A 20,315-nucleotide genomic window follows, 5' to 3' on the forward strand; every position below is an offset into this window, starting at 1 on the left:
CGAGGGGAGGCCCAGAACGGTTCGGATAATCGTCACCGGTGTTGGCCGTGAGCTGGAATCAAACTTGGGTCGCCGGGTTCTGTCGAGCAGCGCGCTAACCACTGCGCCACCGCTCCGCACAATACAGCATACAACACGTGTAAGGGCTTACTTGGATTCTACGACCCAGAACACATTTCCGCACCCACCCGGCACACCACATCGACTAAGACGGTGGCGAGATGTTAACTACCTCGCCTGGTATACAGAGGCGGTCGTGGGTTCGATCCCGACCCTGACGCCTGCTGCATATTTGGAGTTTGTATGTCTCTCTCTCTCCACGTGGTCGCGTGGATTTTTCTCCGGGTCCTCCGGGTTATCCCTTCACATTTAAAAACGCGAGTTTTAAAGAGTATTTGGCTGCTATACATTTCCACATGATAAGCCACTTCGTTGAGCTATCATGTGGCCATGCGGTTTTTCCCCCAATTTGAGTCATTTGCGGCGTTTTTTTTTATTTGGCAAATTCGGGATCACGCGGCTGACGACACAATGGCTTCGCTCTTCTTCGAATGACGTCACGGTACACGTATGACGTCCAATGTGAACCAGACGGTGCCAAGTGCGGTACAAGGTTTTTGTTGTTTTCGGTATTAATCGGAGGGTGGGGGGGGGCAGAACCAACCGCGGACTCACGACCACCTGGTCAATCATCCTCCAGAAGATGTTCTCTAACGCGCAGTGATTGTTCCACGGGCTCTCCGCGAGAGCATCGAATGCAGTGTTTTAACATCTCACGATTTGATAAAGATGGCACAATTGGAATATAAAACACATTCCTGCGGAGGGAGCTGGTAGGAACGTTGGGTTGCTCGGTCAATGGCCAGGGTCAACGGCGGCGTGGTGTATTCCGCAAATATGTCCGACTGTGAGGGCGGGCACAAGCCGGCGAGAGTAGGTTAAACGTTGAGTTTTATAAGGACACCACGGGGTGACCAGCCCCTCCCCACCCAGCCCCACCCCTTCCTCCCCCACCCAGCCCCTCCCCACCCTCCCCACCCAGCCCCACCCCTCCCATGTTTGGATGCACGACGGACGGACACAATAATCCCCTGTAGGCTGGTGTAACCAGGAGGTTCCTACCAGTAAAAAGTTTTACGGGGTGAGACGACAAATGGAAGACCTTGCGTGGAAGAAGAACAGCAACGAAGATGTCTCCTGTGCAAGTGTGAAACCCACCTTTTGTTAACGATCAATGTAACAGGACACCCACTGGCCCACAAAGTGATACTAATTTTATGGACCCAACGTGATGATAGGCTGAGCCGACCCCCGACCTGTATTGTAAGCCGAGTTTTATTAACACCCATCATTATCATCACCATTAGTCGTGGTCTACCCACTGGTGGATGAAGGCTTCCCCAAACCGTCGCCATCACGATTTTGCGTGCAATAATAAGCTTGCTCCTTCCTGCGCACGAGCCGATCTCATCGCTCCATCTCCTCGGTGGATGGACTTTGTGGCGCGTTGCTTCCCAGCCCCATTCACCAACCCGCACTAGGCAGCGTGGTGAAGTATGGTCACACAACCCTCCCCCCCTCCCCTCCCCATGACACCAAAACGGATTGAAGAGGACTCTCAAACAGGCGGTGGATTCATACTCTTAGTTCTTTCGGTAAAGTCACGTAGATAAAAAATTAAATGAAAATTAATAAAAAATAAAATAAAAATCACGACGTTTCGGAGGCAACACAAGTCTCCGTCATCAGGTGGGACCGTCACAGCCAGATTTGCTGCATCACCACTTGATGCAGCACCACTTGATGCAACAAATCTGGCTGTGACGGTCCCACCTGATGACGGAGACTTGTGTTGCCTCCGAAACGTCGTGATTTTTATTTTATTTTTATTAATTTTAATTTCATGTTTTACTTACGTGACTTTACCGAAAGAACTAAGAGTATGAATCCTTGCAGTCACGAAAGCTTCAAATCTAGAATTAGGCGGTGCATTGACAAAGGTGGCGAGATGTTAACTTCCTCGCCTGATATACAGGATGTCGTGGGTTCGATCCCGACCCTGATGCCTGTTGTGTATTTGTAGTTTGAATGTTCTCCCCGTGGTCGTGCGGATTTTTCTCCGGGTCCTCCGGGTTTTCCTTCCACATTGGAAAACGTGCGCGTGGAGCATTTGGCTGCTGCCGTACATTTCCACATGATAAGCCACTTCGTTGAGCTATCATTTGTGGCCAGGTCGCTTCTGAAAAATAGCTATAGAGCTCAGTGGGCTTACCTAGTTAAAAAAAATAGTGTTTTAAAAACGGTTGTGCTTCTTCACATGTACTATTGAGAAGGACCATTGCCCGAAACGTCGTCCATTACATAGTTCTCTGAATGCCACCGAGTGTTGCTGTATTGACTTATATATTTTGAGTATTGGTGTTGTTGTTGTGAGTGATGCTGCCAGCAGTAGCAGCAGCATAACCAAATAATTAGCTTTCATTGTTACTGCGCCTGCTGTATCGTCATTATGTTTCTTGAGCAGTGAGACACCGAGGGTCAGCAAGCACGCAAGTAGCCCGTGTAGCGAGCAGTGGTGATGCATTATTCATACACACGGCGGGTGTCATCCCTATTGGAGACTTGAGATGAAAGCGGCGTGGGAAGGCATCCACTCATTTGCTCATTGCATTGCGCCGTGGTGGTGATGATGATGATGATAAAATATAAGAGGTGAGTTTTTGGAAGGAGGTAAAAATTGTCTGCCCGGTGTCTTGGGGAGAAAGAGAGAGAGAGCGTGTGTGCGTGCATCAGTAAATTATCAGGGTACAATTATACAGTATATATAGACTGTACGTGTACTGTAATCTATTAAGACACACCATTTTCCTTCTCAAGGATCAAGCGGTTGTTTTGCAACAATGAAAGTTACGCTCATCTGTGTGTCCCTGTTATGCACCCTCTGCTTTCTGACTGACGGCGCTGTCATCACTGGGGTAAGTTTCTTACTCTTGCTCTTCATGATAATCACACGTGCTTGTTGCATGCGGCAGTGGGGAGCGGTGGCGACCCGAGTTCCATTTTCCGCACGCGGTCAAAATCGGTGATGAATGTCTGAACTGGCCCTGGGCCTCTCCTAGGTCGACTCAGCCTTAAATGCGTACCTGAACCGCATCAGGCCACCGGGTGTGATGCTGGCCATCCAACCCCCTTCGTGTGCTTCATAGGTGCTCGCTAACAGCACTTGCCCCCACTGTCTGTTAAAGGGTATGTGGTAGATCTATGACTTTGTTTGCATGGAGTATTCACTTCAATGTGCGTGCATGTAACTCCACCATCTGAAATATGAAACCCTTTAAATATGCAGCTGCTGCATTGATTCTCACTTGAACCTTTGCACTCTCTTACAACAACGTCTAAATAATTTAGAACCAAAGGATAGATTTTTGTTTTCTACCACAAACAACAACTTGGTTTTCTCTTTATCCACCGGCCACCGGAATTTTTGCATCCACCTTGGTGCGTGCAACCGCATTGATTGTGGCGATGTAATTTAGTTTATAAATACAGTGGGCCCTTGTATAACGTGGTAAACACATTCCTTGTAAAGCACGCCGCCGCCGCGTTACTGCATCATTCCACGTCCTGTATCGCTCCGCTCAGACGATCAGCTCAACACAAGTAGTTCGTTGTCCAGCGCTCAGAAACCGCGTTATAACGGTACACGTTCCGCGTTATAACGGGGTGCGTTCCAACGGGCGCGTTCCTCGTTGTAACGGCCGCGTTCTGCGTTGTGCGGAAATGTCCCCTAATGGAAGAACCGCGTTATAGCGAAAACACGCCGTGTGAACCACGCGTTAATCGAGGACTTATCGTACCCACAAGTCGTATATTTAAATAGTCCAGTATTTTAAAAGAGAGACACTCTGTAACCTTTAGACTGAAGCTAGCTCCTTTGTCACTATCAACACAGAGGGACCCGCCGTGGTCATAGTTCATTCTAGAAGTGTTTGCTAAGAAATTATCATCAATCTTATCTGCGTTCACATATCACTCGCCAATGTTAGCCGTGGGCCAGTAACCAAACTCGGGTCCCCGGGTTCATGGCGCAGTGCGCCTCCCGTTCACCAATCCACCACCGCTGAGTAGCCTTGCGAAAGTATGGTGAAGCAACCCCTCCGTGAAGCGACACGGAGCCGACAGGCCTTCTTTGTCCAGCAGTGGATTGACAAAGACACTGGAACATTATGATGATTAATATGATCTGGTCTATACCTAATTCAAGCGCTCGTGATCCTTATGTGCTCTTCACCATTTACAATGTTGTGTGTTGAGAGTTCAGCTTAGTTTTCTATTTAAAGCTTTCGTGACTGCAGGGATTCATCTTCTTGGTTCTTTCGGTAAAGTCACGTAGAATGGAAATAATAATTATTTTTAATAATTATAATAAATTTTTTATTAATTATTTATAATAATTATTATTTTATTTTATTGGTTCTTTCGGTAAAGTCACGTACCAAGAAGATGAATCCCTGCATTCACGAAAGCTTTAAATCGAAATTTATTATTTTATTATTTACATTCTACGTGACTTTACCGAAAGAACCAAGAAGAGTTCAGCTTAGGTTTAGAGAATGCTGCATCATGCACAGCGCTTCACAACCACGGAACAATTTCGCCTCTCTTCTTCCATTCGATGAATACTCACTCGCAATTAGGTTCCCGCAATAACCTCGATTCATCGTTTGGCAAATCTAAACGTGTTTATTTTTGTAGAATTGCATTCGACCTCAATTAGTCCTCATCTTGTTAAGATTGCCGATTTGTGAAAATATAATTAGCATTACAAATTGTGCATTATATCACGTACAATGTTAAGTGTTTATTGTTGACATTTAAATGTTTTGCAACTGCTGTGTTGCCTGCTTTATTTTAGTGGAATTTATAACCAAGTCTCCCAAGTTTCAATGGCTCTCACCTGGTCATTCATGAAGCAGTCTTGCCTGTTACCTGTCTGCGTACTCTAGCTTCTGGATACACGAGTTGTGGGCTTCTCGGTGTGTCTTTGGCTGCTGAGTGCACTCGATGTTTTGGCGGCTGGGTATGCCACGTGTCAGAGATAACCGGGTGTCGCGTGTATTGTTGCTGGATGTAACGAGTACTGTGTACAACATATGTTCATTATATTACGTGTTGGCTTTTCTGAGAATTACCATGTGCTGAGAATTGCGTGTTCTATATGTCACCGGCTGGCTGTGAAGGTGTACTTGGCGTACGATTTCTGGGTGCTCGGTGTGCAGTGTGTTGCCCGTTGACAATACTGTGTGCACTGGCTGCTATGTGGTGTCAGTGTATTGGGTGCGTTACGCATTGAACGTTGGCTGCTGGGTATGTTATCAGCTGCTGAGTGTGCCGAGTGTGCCGTGTTAGATGTTGGTGAGTATGTCATCTGCTCGGTGTTATTCTGTGTTGGCAGCTGGGTACGCTAGGTGCAGGGCGCTGGGTGTGCTTTGCGTTGGCTGCTGTGTGTGCGGGTACACTGGGTGTCAGATGTGTTAAATGCTAAATACTGGGTGTGCTGGGTACAGATGTATATACACTGGAGGAGCTGTGATGGGTCGTTGTGTATTGTGTGAGAAATCATCTGTTGTCTGCTGGGTGTACTATCTGCTGGGTGTGCAGGACGACTCAGCCTCAAATGAGTACCTTGTGCCTTGTGTAAAAACATCGCCACTTGGGAGACGAAAACGGCCGGGCGTGGTGCTGGCCACCCACCCCCTCGTGTGCCATGCCGGCCCCTTCATAGGTGCTACTCGCTAACAGCACTTTCCCTAACAGTCTGTTAAGGCTACACACGAGCCTGGGCGGGGGAATATTTGTCTTTGGGTGTGTGCAATGCTGTGGGGTTGGCTGGCCTGGGTGGCGAGATGTTAACTCCCTTGCTTGATTTACAGGAGGTTGTGGGTTCTATCCCGACCCTGACACCTGCTGTATATTTGGAGTTTGCGTGGCTCTCTCCCCGTGCCCGCGTGGATTTTTCTCCGGGTCTTCCCTCCACATTTAGAAACGTGCATTTCTAGTATTTGGCTGCGATAAACATCCACACGATAAGCCACTTCGTTGAGCTTTCATTTGCCTCTGAAAACGAGCGGTATAACCCAGTGGGCCTTACTTGGTAAAATAAAATAAATACTTTAGTAGACTGTACATTATAGGTGCTACTCGCTAATGGCACTTGCCCCAACAGTGTGTTACGACTTTTCGGTGGGTGATCTTTGTCTGTGTGCAATGCTGTGGGGCTGGCTGGCGGGGCTGGTGGTTTAGGAGCCATCCACTTAGTTCGTACGCATGGGGGGGGGGGGGGGTTAACCCAAACGCGTACCTTGCGCATGGGGGGTCTGCTGACAATGTGCGTACGCATAGGAAACGGGGGGGGTGAAGCCTCGATAATAATTTGTCTCCATTGGCCTTCAAATTAGTTAGATAGTCCGGCGGTGGACTATCCGTTTGCTTAAACACGTGCATATTATTAATCCTTGATCGTTTCTGCGTGAATTAAATATCGGCCGGGGGGGGGGGTACGTCAAGCGTACGTACGCAGATGGGAGTGGGGGGGTGTCTTCGTACTTGAATGTATGCCCCCTTACGCTACGCGCTGCGTGCCTGCTGTGTGTGTGTGGTGCAGGCGTGCGAGAGAGACTCTCAGTGCCCCGCTGACACGTGCTGTGCAACCAGCCTGTGGCTGTGGGGACTTCGCGTGTGCACGCCGCTGGGAGGCAGGCAGGACCTGTGCCACCCGTACAGCCACAAGGTGACGATACCCCCCCCCCCACCGCCACCCACCGCCACCCACCCATCACTGCTCTGGCTAGCTCCGTCACGTATTCGCACTCATTTTCATTTTGTTCCGGCCCTCCCCACTGCCAAAGCACCTTGTGAAAGACCACCGCATCTACTGCGCAAACCGTGGCAGATGCGGATACCCCGATGCACAAGTGCCAAATTAAGTGTGCGACTGTGGTCATCCAGAACAGAGCGTACAACGTATGACGACGCAATGTCCGAACCGCAAATACGAAGGGGACATCAACAGCGACGCACTCCGCTGCTGCTGACGCGGTTGTCTGGCTTGACCACCTCGATGTGAAATTGTAGTTGTTGTTCTGCATCTTCTACATCAGCCATACGAAAGACTAGCATCATAAACATCATCATCATTGTCGTACACAAAGATCTCCCAAATAGTATTTTTATAGACTTTTGGGGCAAGTGTTGTTAGCGAGCACCTATTAAGGCCGGCACGGAACACGAGGAAGTGGGTGCCCTATAACCGGCTACCCCACGCCCAGATTGCCATTATAATCATCATCACTATAAAATCACTGTCATTATTACGGCCGTCACGTGGTGCAATTAGCGTTATGGGATGCAATTAGCATGAATGACGCGAAATAAAAAGAAAGTATTATATTTTTTGTTATCATTACTGCCACATTTTCTCGACAACTATACAAATGTATACGGGGGCCTAATCATTCAGAAAGGAACGGAGGGAGGGACGGGGGGAGGGGTTTGGCCCCCTAAAGCCCCCCCCCCGCCCTCCCCCCAAAGCTGTGGGATTGCCCGCATGCACAGATCAGTGTTGAAAAGCAATTCTAACACTTTCTGTAAGTGACGAGGCACTCATCAGACAGGAGAGCGACAGGGTAATCGTACACGCAGGCGGTGGTTTCCAGACCATTGCCTCGCCTCGGTCCTCCCGTCATCCCGAGCATGTCACAGCAGTCGGCAGTGATGGATATAGTTGCACTGATGATTCCTAAACAAGGGTGAAACCAGTGGAGTCGCCTCATTACTTCCCCCCCCCCCCGTGTAGCCCCCAAACTCTTGAACTCTTCCTCCTCCGAGATGTCTTGCGAGACATATTTGTTTAAAAGCTCGTCTTCAAACTTGTTTAAAATGTTATCAAATTCGGCAAAATGGGTTATTATTTTTGTTGTCCGCGTCTTAGTTTTTCGTTTCACGAGTTCTTTTTCATGCCGAGTGCCTGTTTCTTTCCTGAACAGTGCGTTGAGATCCGCAATGCAAGGCGATTCATGTATCTAACATCATTGCCCTGCGCTGTCAAAATGGGAACACTTTTGTTGCTGTTACTATTTGTGGTCTAAATGTATATGCGGCTTGATGATATCATATGCCACACCAGGCATGATCATATTTTCGGCTGTAAATAAACTATCTGTTGTGGTGTCGTATTATATCTACTTGCACCGCTTAGCTCCTGAACATATTGACATAGACATGAATAGAATTGCATCATTAAGCAGGATCCTCTTAAAAAGAGTTAAGACTCAATGACTATTTCCTGGGTTAAATAAAGGTCATTATTATTTCTATTTGCTGCATTGTCCATTATACTTTCAAGATCATGGTTCTGCAAAAAAAATGTTGCACTTTTCTCGGCCAATTACCCATGTCATATTTCAACTAGAATTTTTCTAAATCACATATTCATGCGATGAAGTTAACATATGAAATACATTATAAGCACAAATTGCTAAATTCTAACCGCTTTCGTCATTAAACACCGCCTTGTAATAGGAAAAAAAACTCCACATGTAAGGCAGAGTTAATGATGAGGGTCGTTTTTTAAATTTTCTTTTTACAGCACTGCTAACGCGGCTTTCCTGATTTTTTTAATTCAAATTCTAGCGTTAATTAGAGCATTCATACATACAATATTGCTTAACACAGCTCTTTACAGCTCAGGCAAATTTGTCTGATATATATAAAAACTTTCTCTGTCAACAACCACAGGGCCTCATGAAAGGGGTTAGGTGTTCGCAAAGACCTGGAAGCCTTTTCCACGCGAACGCCTTTTGATAATTTCACGTGGGATACGATGATGAGAGTTTTATCTTGATTTCATTTTAACAACGTCAAGTATCCCTTGCCCCTGAAAGTACTGCAAACAGATACGATCAATTTAACACTCACCCTTTCACGACCAATATTATTCATACGTGTTTTTTGGTTAGATCACGTAAATATAAATGTGTCGTCATCCCACCACCATCCGACACAGCCAATTAGTAAGGTTTGTCACGTGAACAAAACTCTGGCAAATCGCCTGATGAAGATGGTTGTAATCGCCAGCGAAAAAGTCACACTCAAATTGTAATTGTTACAGGTTTACTCTCCATCACACCGATGTGCTGAAGTAGTGACTAACTGTCACGTTTCATTTTTACGCGATCTAATCCAAAAAACCTTTCCCATGAACATTATGTCAAATAAACTCAAGTTCACTTCACCAATCAATCTGGGAGATCGACGTATTACGTGTGTACGTTGAACTTTTTTTGCACCGCACGTAGCCATCCGTGCTGATCGTTGGTGCGGGCGAGCCGGGGGGTGTGTGTGTGTAAGGACAACAACATTAACAACGACGAAGTAAAACACCAAAAATCAGACGCGTCGACATTTGGTGAATTCTCACAACGAGACACCACCGGGGCTGAAACCACGCGAGCCTGTGCCACACAACGAGAGGCGCGCACACTCACACACACCGCGCGAAATGTGTGTCGCCTTTCCTCCACAAAGTTGGGTGACCTGACGATAATAAAAATAAAACATAATAAAATAAAATGTGAGAATTATTTTATTTTATTATGTTTTATTTTTATTATTTTATTACTTCCCTTCTACGTGACTTTACCGAAAGAACCAAGAAGATGAATCCCTGCAGTCACGAAAGCTTTAAATCGAAATTTGACCTGACGATGTTGTTCCTGCTGCTGCTGCTGCAACTTTACGACGTCTTTTTCCGTGAGCGTCGCAGGTGCCGTATTGGGGCCGACGCCGGCACCACGTGTGCCCCTGCCTGCCGAGCCTCGCGTGCGTCCGCTCTCCGCCGGTGACCGGCCGCTACCGCTGCTCCTCCAGCTTCAGCATCATCGAGGGCCTCATCTACAACTGACGAAGCGTCGACCGGGGCACGACTTGGCGGACAGCGGCTTGCGCAGCGCACGAAACGGCCACAGGGCACTTCGCTATGACCGCCATCGCCAGCCATCGCCTCTCCGACGGCTGATCATGAATCACTCAACTCCATATATTACTTTTCGATTTAAAGCTTCTTTCGTGACTGCAGGGATTCATCTTCTTGGTTCTTTCGGTAAAGTCACGTAGAATGGAAATAATAAAATAATAAAAATAAAACATAATAAAATACAATTCTCACGACGTTTCGGCCACAGCGCAAGCAGCCGTCCTCAGGTGAAGAACAGGGCTGTCGGAAAGACAGCGTCTGAATGACGCATCTACGGCGCAGTTGTCAATCCACCGCTGGATGAGAGCCCCCCTTCTTTCGCACCGCGCGTAGCCGAGCGTGCTACTCGGAGGTGCGGGGGTTAGGACAACACTGAACACACAGAAAAGCAGTTCAGTGGTCCATACTTCACCATTGCTGGCCAGCGGAAGGTTTGGCGAAGGAGGCGGGGGGGCAGAGGAGCACATATAGCACGACACACAAAATGTATTTTACTTCTCTGCCCTCTGCTGCCCACAACATAAACCCCTGCAGCCTACAACACAGGTTGTGCGTGGCGGTCGTCCATCCAAGGCACTGTATCGTGGTTCAAAAGACCTGCTGAGCTTGTAAGAACTGGTGAGATCAGGTGCATTGTGAGTGATTTAATCGTTCAATATTTATGAAGCCCTGTATGAGCAAAGCAGGCCACACTGGCTCATTAGGCGACTAAGCAATGAACGGAGTCGGTACAAAGGTCAGGTCACGTGCAGTTCAGTCACCTGTCGAGTCCATGCAGGTTCATAGTCAAGTGGTGAATTGGAAACTAAAATATAAAGCCATTTGAAGCCTCATTGTTAACCCTGGTCTATATGTACATTTATTTATATGCACAGTGCGTGTGTGTGTATGCGGTAATCGTGGAGCGAATTATATAAGCCGTGCCGCTGTTTTACGACGTCGAGTATTTTCTGCCAGTGGCGTTCTTGTCAGTCCGCAAGTGCGATCACCTCCAAGGCGTCATCGCCTGTCAAAAGGCGTTGATGCCATCGCACCTCAACGCCAACTCTCCCCGACCCTTCCGCCTGATGCCGCAGCCGCTGCCCCAGTGGCGACCTTCGAGATCAGGCCTCTCGCAGTCTCCCACCGCCCGCTCTTAGGTGTCCCCCTCCCCCCCTCGGTTGCCGGACTCACGGAGGCCACTCCGATGCTACGGCCGTCTCTGTGTCGGCTCTCCTCGATCCTGGACATGTCCCACCCAGCACAACCTTTTGTGTTGTTGTTGTTGTTGATTAATGCTATCTAAACGCTAACCTCCGATGTTGTCATTAGGGACTTTCCCCATTGCTTACCGCAGTATAACAGTAAACAATAATGGGGCGCCACGGTGGCGAGATGTTGACTACCTCGCCCGGTATACAGGAGGTCGTGGGTTCTATCCCGACCCTGACTAGGCTTGTTGTATATTTGGAGTCTGCGTGTCTCTCTCCCCGTGCCGGCGTAGTTTTTTTTCTCCGGGTCCTCCGGGTTTCCCCTCCACATTTAGAAACGTGCGTTCAAAGTATTTGGCTGCGACACATTTCCACGTGATAAGCCACTTCGTTGAGCTATCATTTGTGGCCAGGTCGCTTCTGAAAAAAAGCTGTATAGCGCAGTGGGCCTTACCTGGTAAAATAAAAATAAAAAATTAGTTGATACTGTGGTTTAGTAAATGCAGGAAGGAACTACATACACATTGTATCTGAATATCCAGACATGGGTCACCCCAAACAATATAACGCGTCTACAGTAGGCACAAGTACAACCTTTAAAAAAGAAAATCAATCCACTGCTGAATGAGGGTCTCTCCACACCGTGAGGGTTGTTTGACCATACTTCACCACTTTGGTCAGTGCGGCTACCCGAGTTCAATTCCCACTCACGGCCACCAACACCAGTGACGATTATCCAAAGCAGCCCTGGGCTTCCCCCTTGGTCGACGCAGCCTCAACCGAGTAAGCTGGTGTGGTGTCTGAAACGTCGCCACTGGGGAGACAAAGGCGGCAGGGGCGAGGTGGTGACCACCCCACCCCTCGCGTGCCGTGTCGGCCTTCATAGGTGCTTCTCGCTCACGGAACTTGCCCCAACAGTCTGCTAAGGCTATACGGGAGATCTTTGTCCTTGGAGCACAGGACAGTACAAGAATCGCACTGCCCTCTGCTGACGACCGCGTGGCCTCGCAGCCGACTTCTGAGTGACCAATCCAAGCCCTATCCAACCTCAACTCTGCTTATCTTAACCTGCCCTCCGAGCAAAGAATCACCCAAAATCTTGCCACGTATATACCGTGAGCACAGCAGTAAATAAAGGTTTCCTTGAACCCATTTAATGGCACCATTGGAACCTCATTCGCCAGTATTTTGCTAATGGCAAATGAGGTTCCAATGGTGTAAATGCTTACCCCGAGCTCTCATACTCTGATGGTGCATTGTCTTTGAGTTGTGCGCCTTTTGGCGTCATCTGGTCCAACACCATGCGAGACTAGGCTCGAAGAAAAGCTGTCTCGGGTGTGGACCAATCAATTTCAAGGACAGTGCATACATTGTCAGAGTTATGTTTTTTTTTGCATTCCGACTGCAGGTATTGTGGTCAATGCAAACATGACTCCTTGTAAAAAAAAGTGTCAGTTTTGTTGCCAGATAAAAGGATAAAAAAACAATTATCAACCCATTTAATAGGTTGAAGGGAACTTTGCATGTATGACTGATGTGCTTGTAAATAAAACTATTACCGGAGGCATGCGACCTCCTGGCATGGTTTCGTTTTGCAGCAACGACGACGACAAACAAACAAAACAACAAATCTCACGCGTGCCGGAAATATTGAATTTGTGCAAATTATACACCGAGAAACTCGCATCTGCATGCTGCGCGCAGCCTCGGGCAAGGACACGCGTGGACGTGAATGCAGCCTCCTTGCGTCTGGAACGCAACAAAGACAAAGGTCCCCCCCCCCCCCCAGTGTAGACTCAACAAACTATTGGGGCAAGTGCTGTGAGCGAGCAGCTATAGAGGCCGGAGCGGCACACGAGGGGATGGGTGGCCGGCAACCACGCCCGACCGCATTTGTCTCAACCAGTGGCGATGTCTACACACCGCACCAGGTATAGTTACTTGAGGTCGAGTCGACGTAGGGGAGGTCCAGGACCGGTTCAGATAATCGTCACGGGTGCTGGTCATATTCGGAAATCGAACTCGGGTCGCCAGGTTCGTAGGGCAGTGCGCTAACCACTACGCCAAATGCACACCCTCAACTCCCCAAATATCCCCCATATAACCCTTAACAGGCTTAGGGCAAGTGCGGTTAGCGGGCACCTATGAAGGCTGGCACGGTACACGAGGCGGTGGGTGACCAACACCACGCCCGACCGCCTTTGTCTCAACCAGCGGCGATGTTTACACACCGAACCAGGTACTCATTTGGGGCTGAGTCGACCTAGGGGAGGTCCAGGACCCGGTTCAGATAATCGTCACCGGTGTTGGCCGTGAGCGAGAGTGGAACTCGGGTCGCCGGGTTCGTAGGGCAGCGCAACCCCCGCCCCCACCTCCCCACGCACAACTTGCACAACCTGCCGATTCATCCATTCATTAATTTACCTTTGAACATGCCGAGAATTCTCCACGAGCGAACGTCCACTCGGGAACGATCACATTTGCATCAGAGCGAGCTATTCGCGTGGTTTCATATTTTTGTTTGTTTGATTTAAAAATATATTTAAAGAGGTGAACACGATATGCAGAATAGATGCGTCGTGACCCCGTGAAATGTGCACTCCGCGTGTGTGTACGCATACGGCTAGCCACTGATACTAAAACAGTTCACAGGCTTAATATTGATCATTTCCGCGGAGAGGGCAACTACACGATAATCCACTTCGTTGAGCTATCATTTGCGGCCAGGTCGCTTCTGAAAAACAAGTTAATAGCTCAGTGGGCTTTACCTGGTAAGATAAAAAAAAACAATAGTTTTGTTTCATTTGTATATATTTTAAAGTGGTTTGTTTACCTTTCCTATACTTTGCAATCTTATCGTGTTTTTGTATTGTTTGTTGTTTTAACGATATGACCCGCCCCGCCTGGACATCTATGAAAAATAGCTTTATGTAGCTCATGGGATACTTCCAGTATAAATAAACATTCTGATTGGAAAGCCGCATTGAGTCTCAAGACTCTTTTTCAAGAGGGTCTTGCCGAGTGTTCGCAAGTCGGAATCGATGCCCGCTGTGCGTTATCCCAATTGAGTAATTTGTGGGGTTTGTATTTGTGTTGATGTCTCGGTGTGTCAGCGCACACTGGGCCTATACTCTTCGAAGCAGACGGCGGGTTAATTTCACGGTTAATATAACCCGCAGTAATAACCAGGGCGCCCGATGGATTCAAACCTTGAACCTCTGCACCAGGCCGCTATACCGCTCGGTCCAGGGGTCGGCATCCAAAGTAACAAGAAGAGACATTTTTCGAATTCGGTAAAACAAAAAAACCCTCAGTATTTCAAGAGTCGCAACACACCACGTGGTGAATACGAGATGGTGATGGTTCCTTAATCAACAACGGCACGAAGCCGAAACCAATACCCGGCATTCGCCACGAAGTGACGGTGACGTCACCAAGGCGTCTGTGCCAGGCCAGGTGCACTTAAGAGGCCACGTGAAGTGTCGAAGGCTCGCTGACAGGAGGTATCGGGACAGACCCAGGTGCCATGGGTCGGCTGACACATCCCCCCAATGATCAAATATGCTTAAAATGTCCCCCCAATATATTGCTATAAACAATATTTAAAAAATTGCTATGCTATGTAAATTCAAACAACAATTTGCTAAACCTTGGCCACAATATCTGGACTTGTCTTCATATAACAATGCATAGATTTCTGTTTATATGATTGTGGTTATGGTTGTACTTTGACTCCCTAATCTCTGCCATTACATACAATGAAACAATAAAAGGTAAAAAAGAAAAAACAGCGCAATGTAATACAATACACTATTAGAAATTATTGTAAAAAATAAATAAAAAGTCCATCCTATGTGTTAGTGATTTTTTTAAATATTTTAGGCAAGAAATTCGTTTTCAAATTTAGATCTTTTCTGGGGGGGGGGGACCCCAGACCCCCTGGAAGATTTTGTCCCCCTCAATGTTGACTCCATGGCTACGGCCTTGGTGCATCCATGAGCGACCACCAGTGATGCACAACCAGGGTGCGTCTTGGCCAGCTGTGGTGCTATGCAACGTGATGGGCAGCAGAGGGCAGTGCGGTAGAGTACACTCACGTGCTGTACCGTTACGCTACCTGCCCAGCACTCACCAACCAAACCAGCACGGTGACGCATCAGCAATCACCCCCAGAGCGTGGGGAGCACCTCATCCAGCAGTGGATGAACAAAATGCAACCCCTACCCCGTACGCATTTACCATTGACGTAGCCCAACTCTCAAAACGTTGAAATGTACTCACGAACTAAATTGGATCGAACAAAACATGTCCACATTTAAACTTTCAAGAGGTCTCGAATCTCAACGACACGGGTGATGATGCGTTATCGATGTTCTTTGCTTCATTTGGCGAGGGAGTTTTAAGATGCGTCGTGTTTGAGATGCTTCGTGCTTTGCAAGGGAAATGCTGAGCAGTGTTGTTCTGCACAATACAGGGTGCTTCAAAAATACATGTGAACACTTCTGAGAATTTGCAACAATACCACAAGAAATGTGCCTCCGGGCTCTGGAGACCACCTGGAGAAGATTCCAGAATGTGTTGAGAATGATGGCGAATAAGTAGAGACTCTCTGACTTTTTGAAGCTATTAACATTAATTTGTTATCAAGTTACAGTGTATTATCCGTTATTTTTTTATATTAAAAACGATAGTCCCATATAATTGTTAACATTTTTTTAAAACACCCTGTACATGTAGACTTTTTTTGGGTCAGATCGCGTCAATATAAATGTGTCGTTAAGCTCGCCAAACCCCGACACAGCCAATTAGTAAAGTATGTCGCGTAAACAAAACGTGCCAATTCGTTCCTAGCACAGCACACCGCTTGTGTGTTGGAGAGTAAACCCAACAACATTCACAATTCGAGTCCCGTGACGTGTCGCTGGTATGGTGGCGGGCTTAACGATTTGACCCAAAACACCTCTATTGTGGATATTAGTCGCGAAAGAACTACGTGTTTTAAACAGTGCTGGTCTGTATATCCCACCTCTGTGCTCACCGCCCATGGACAGAACGTTTATGGGCATGTGAGACGAACCGTACAAGAGTACAAAAAATAACTACATAAAAAAAACCTAACACGCGCATTTGATTGAATACGATACTTGCGGCTCGTTTTGTTCCACCTACAAAAGTATCATGCAGTGGATAAAAAAAAAAACTATCGCCTGGAAATTAAATAGCGATTGAAAATTACCCGGATCAATTCTGTGGATGCAACTGTAGGTTCTAATTGAGAGATTCACCCCCCCCACACACCCGCCCCCTCCCCCTCCGTACAAGTCTGCAAGGGGGTACATATCCTGACGCATTTCTTCAATAGAGCTGCGTTAATGGATTGCCCGAGCCAGTCCTCTTAAGGCGCGCTTCTCATAAAATACACGAGGTGCTGGGGCGCAAGGTGGCCAATGTTGAGTTTAAAGCGAGCCACGTGGCTTTGGGATTTTTGAACGATTTAAATACTACACGCGCATCACGTTCTGCGGCGTCGCTTAAAGCAAGCGCCTTAATAACAGACGGGTGTCGAGATCATATTATCTCCCCCCCGCCCTCCCTCCCGGGGGGGGGGGTGGCTGCGAACCGTCTGTCAACGGAGCGAAGCTCAGCCCACTGACGCCACAAGCGTCCGCTGGAGACGCGATTACGACGACACCCGTTAACGCACCGACCTACCTGCCCCGAGCCCCCGGGACCAGTCCGGTCTCCACGCCGTCAAGATGGGGGGGGGGGGGGGGGGGTTTGACCTCAATGGGGCTTCTTATCAGAATGGGGAGGGTTGAGGGGGCATAACCTCTATTATGGATGATATTGTTCGCGAAAGCCTACGTGTTAAACGTTGTTACAGGTTACCCGTGTGGACGCACCGCACACCGAGACCACGCGTATTAAGTTAAAACCCGAAAGGTCTTTGTTATCGCGCCGCTTGCGGTGAGCGAGCGGAGCACGTAAACAACCGTTCGATGGCTCACGGGTTTTTTTGTGCGATAAAAAAAAGATGTTATAGCACGCGTCCGCTTTGGAATAATTCGTTTTTCGCTTCACGCTGCGAGAATTTGGGGTTCTGCCGCAAAGACAGCGCGGCGCCACGTGCGTCGTGCTGAACGTCCGCGATGTGCGATTCGGGTGGTACCCGCTGTGTTTGCTCGGCACGATGTCCGACGTTTCGCTCCACGTTCTGGAAGCTTCTTCGGCACACAACAAAGTCTTGCAGCGCGTGGAAGAGAAGTCCACATCACGACCGCGAACACCGACGCAGTCGTACGTCGATCCCGTTGTTTTCAACAAATCTCTCTACGCTAATGACGTTCTCACGTAGGGCTTGTGTTTGAAAAAAAGACTCGGACACAGTGACCGAGTGTGCGGGCGCGTGGAATTGGTGTGAGCATTTCACCGCAAGAGTGGCGACAATTTGACGACACCCCCTTGTTAATGTCTCTCACGTGGCCTTAACGCAGAGAGGGGTGGCGTTACCCACGGCTCACGGATCGTCTCACAATGGCATACGGTTCACGACAACACGAGGCCTTAACCCCTTTCAAAACGGCCCGCAAAAAAAACGATTCATCCGTCACGCCACTGCAAGCATCCGAGCAAAGCTGATCGGGCTACTAAATTATATTTTTTAAACCGGGAAACAATAATATTTGTACGTCCTCCTACTCAGCCCTCAGCAGGGAAAATATTTCCCACACCTGCCCTAACACAGCTATTCCCCTACGCAATAGGTTAGTTTAACATAGCCCTCATGGCCACCCTAAATTGGCTCGGGTTTAACCATGTAACATTAACGCTTCCCCCTACTCTCCTCAGCTGCAGGGCATACTGTGCGTGTTTCGTATGTGTGTGCAGCGGTCGTGTAGTGGTTAGCACTCTGCCCTACAAAACTTTTCCATCCCAGTTAGTTTCCGACTCGTGGGCAACATCAGCGGCAACTATCGGAACCAATTCTGAGCCTTCCCTAGGTCAACTCGTACCTCCGATTAGCACGGTTGGCTACGTAGGGTGCTAAAGAATTTAAACATACCAACTCGGTCTTAAAATTAGTACCTGGCGCTGTGTGTAAATGTCAGCACTGGGTAAATAAGAGTGTGGTGCAGGCCACGCTGACCTAAACTATAAACTGTTATTTTACCAGCTAAGGCACACTGAGATCTTTGTTGAAAGCCACCTGGCCACAATAGCTCAACGAATTGGTTTATCACGTGGAAATTTATAGCAGTCAAAGATTCTAAATGCATGTTCCTGAATGTGGTGGGAAAAACTGGAGAACACGGAGAATAACCACACGACCATGGGAAGAGACATGTAAGCTACAAATATACAGGCGTCGGGATCGAACCCCATCGACCTTCTACATACCAGGCGAGGTCGTTAACATCTCGCTACCGCAGCTCAAAGGTCGCAACCGGGTACCCGATACCCGTACCCTACCGGATACCCTGCTACCCATACCCGTTTGCGACCCTGGTGCGGCCGGGTACGGGTAGACCGTGAGTCACTGGTGAGTAACTGTTTGTCACTCATTTCCCAACGTCTTGTCTCTTCTCACAATTCAAGTTCCTAGAATCAACCCACCCGCCCCTGCAACATGGCTTCATCCCAGGGGTCGCAATCAGGTACTGGATACCCGTACCCTACCCGTACCCGGTCGGGTACGGGTAGGGTACGGGTACGGCCGGGTACGGGTAGCCGTTTGCGACCCTGGTGCGGTCGGGTACGGGTAAGGAATCAAAACCCGTTTGCGACCTCTGCTGCAGCTACCCCTACATGTGCTTTCGGCCTTGACAAGTGCTTGCTGACAGCACTTGCCCCAACAGCCTATATGGCTATGAGGATGGGGGGGGTTATTTGTCTTTGATAAAAGGGGCAACCGGGATATAAATTTGGCCATGGCGTTGCTCGCTCTTGAATACCGGGGCCAGGATTGCAAATTGAGATGCAGTGCCCCGCGTTCATGACCGTCGCCTGGCATTGAAGCCTCGTCAAGAGAGAGAGAAAAAAATCATGACAGTGAAACGTAAACGCTAGGAGGGAAATGAGCTAAACCGACGCGTTGGTGGTTCGCGAAGAATAATTGAGCGGGGAGGAGAAAGCTTTGCAGAAAAAAATAGGGCGTCCTGAAATAGGCTCCCATCCTGCGTTTAACTCCCTTAATAGTGATGTCCATCAATTTCTGTGCACTTCTCTTCCCGGATAGACGAACAGCATCTCATTGAAGACATCTTCCCATGAGTAACTTTTACCATGGGCATTCCATCTCCATTTAATTTTGGCCAGTTTACCCTTCATCAACCTTGTGATGCCGACAGTATGCATTTGGCTTTAAATTGTACACTTGCATAACATTTTTGTCAACCCACTGCCGCACAGTGGACCTAACGATGCCGTGTGGATCCGTGGGGGTTCTGTTGGCACAATTCAGAATTCTGGTTGGCAAATGGTGGGAGCATAGACGTTTGGTTATTGGTACAATACAATAACTGATTATGCTACACCGTCTTGTGCTGACAATTTAGCACTGCAGCAGTTTACACCTGTTTTACAAAAGGTGGACGCCAATTCAACTACTATCCAGGATCAATCCCGCTTAGCTTTTGAGATTTGACATGGGTTTCATTCAGTCTCACGAAATCAGCGAAGCGAATCCTTAATCGGCACTCATTGGGCATTATTATCACCTAGATTAATGTAATTATAAAGGATGAACAATCTTTTTTTTGACGCAGTATTTCACACACAATACCTCCAAAAATTACAAAACATCCCCGCGGAGATGGCCGCTCCGCAACATATTGCCAACAGCTGTTCCACTTCAATAAAGATCTCCTTGGCACGGGCCGACACCCATAATCAATGATCACGAAAAAAAATGTACGCGCGCCAATTCGTTTTGGCAAAGAAGGGGGCCGCTCATTGCTCCACCCCTTCATCTCCCGGCTCCGTTGCGCACACGCGCCTCGTTTGAATTTTTATTTTCTTCAAGCGACCAAATCAGGAGTATCGTCATCAATTTACGGCCAATTTACGACCGCGACTTTTCCCTCCTCCTTGCT

At 48.1% G+C, this 20,315-nt stretch overlaps 1 protein-coding gene across 1 annotated transcript; it reads left to right on the forward strand.

Moving 5' to 3' along the window:
* Nucleotides 1-6,368: 6,368 nt before the first annotated feature.
* LOC133349593 (prokineticin-1-like) lies at nt 6,369-10,487 on the forward strand. Its single transcript, XM_061563160.1, has 3 exons — nt 6,369-6,392; nt 6,665-6,790; nt 9,824-10,487. The coding sequence occupies exons 1-3, from the start codon at nt 6,369-6,371 to the stop codon at nt 9,959-9,961; spliced, it is 288 nt and encodes a 95-aa protein (XP_061419144.1). The 3' UTR covers nt 9,962-10,487.
* Nucleotides 10,488-20,315: the final 9,828 nt, after the last annotated feature.

The sequence above is a fragment of the Lethenteron reissneri genome, chromosome 30, assembly GCF_015708825.2.
Source record: "Lethenteron reissneri isolate LAM-NWPU_2019-01 chromosome 30, ASM1570882v1, whole genome shotgun sequence".
Taxonomy (NCBI): Eukaryota; Metazoa; Chordata; class Hyperoartia; order Petromyzontiformes; family Petromyzontidae; genus Lethenteron; species Lethenteron reissneri.

Coding starts and splice junctions, on each gene's coding strand:
- LOC133349593 (XM_061563160.1), top strand. CDS start 6,369: ATGGGGGGTCTGCTGACAATGTGC. Junction 6,393..6,664: donor GGGGTCTGCTGACAATGTGC/GTACGCATAGGA, acceptor TGTGTGGTGCAG/GCGTGCGAGAGAGACTCTCA. Junction 6,791..9,823: donor GCCACCCGTACAGCCACAAG/GTGACGATACCC, acceptor TGAGCGTCGCAG/GTGCCGTATTGGGGCCGACG.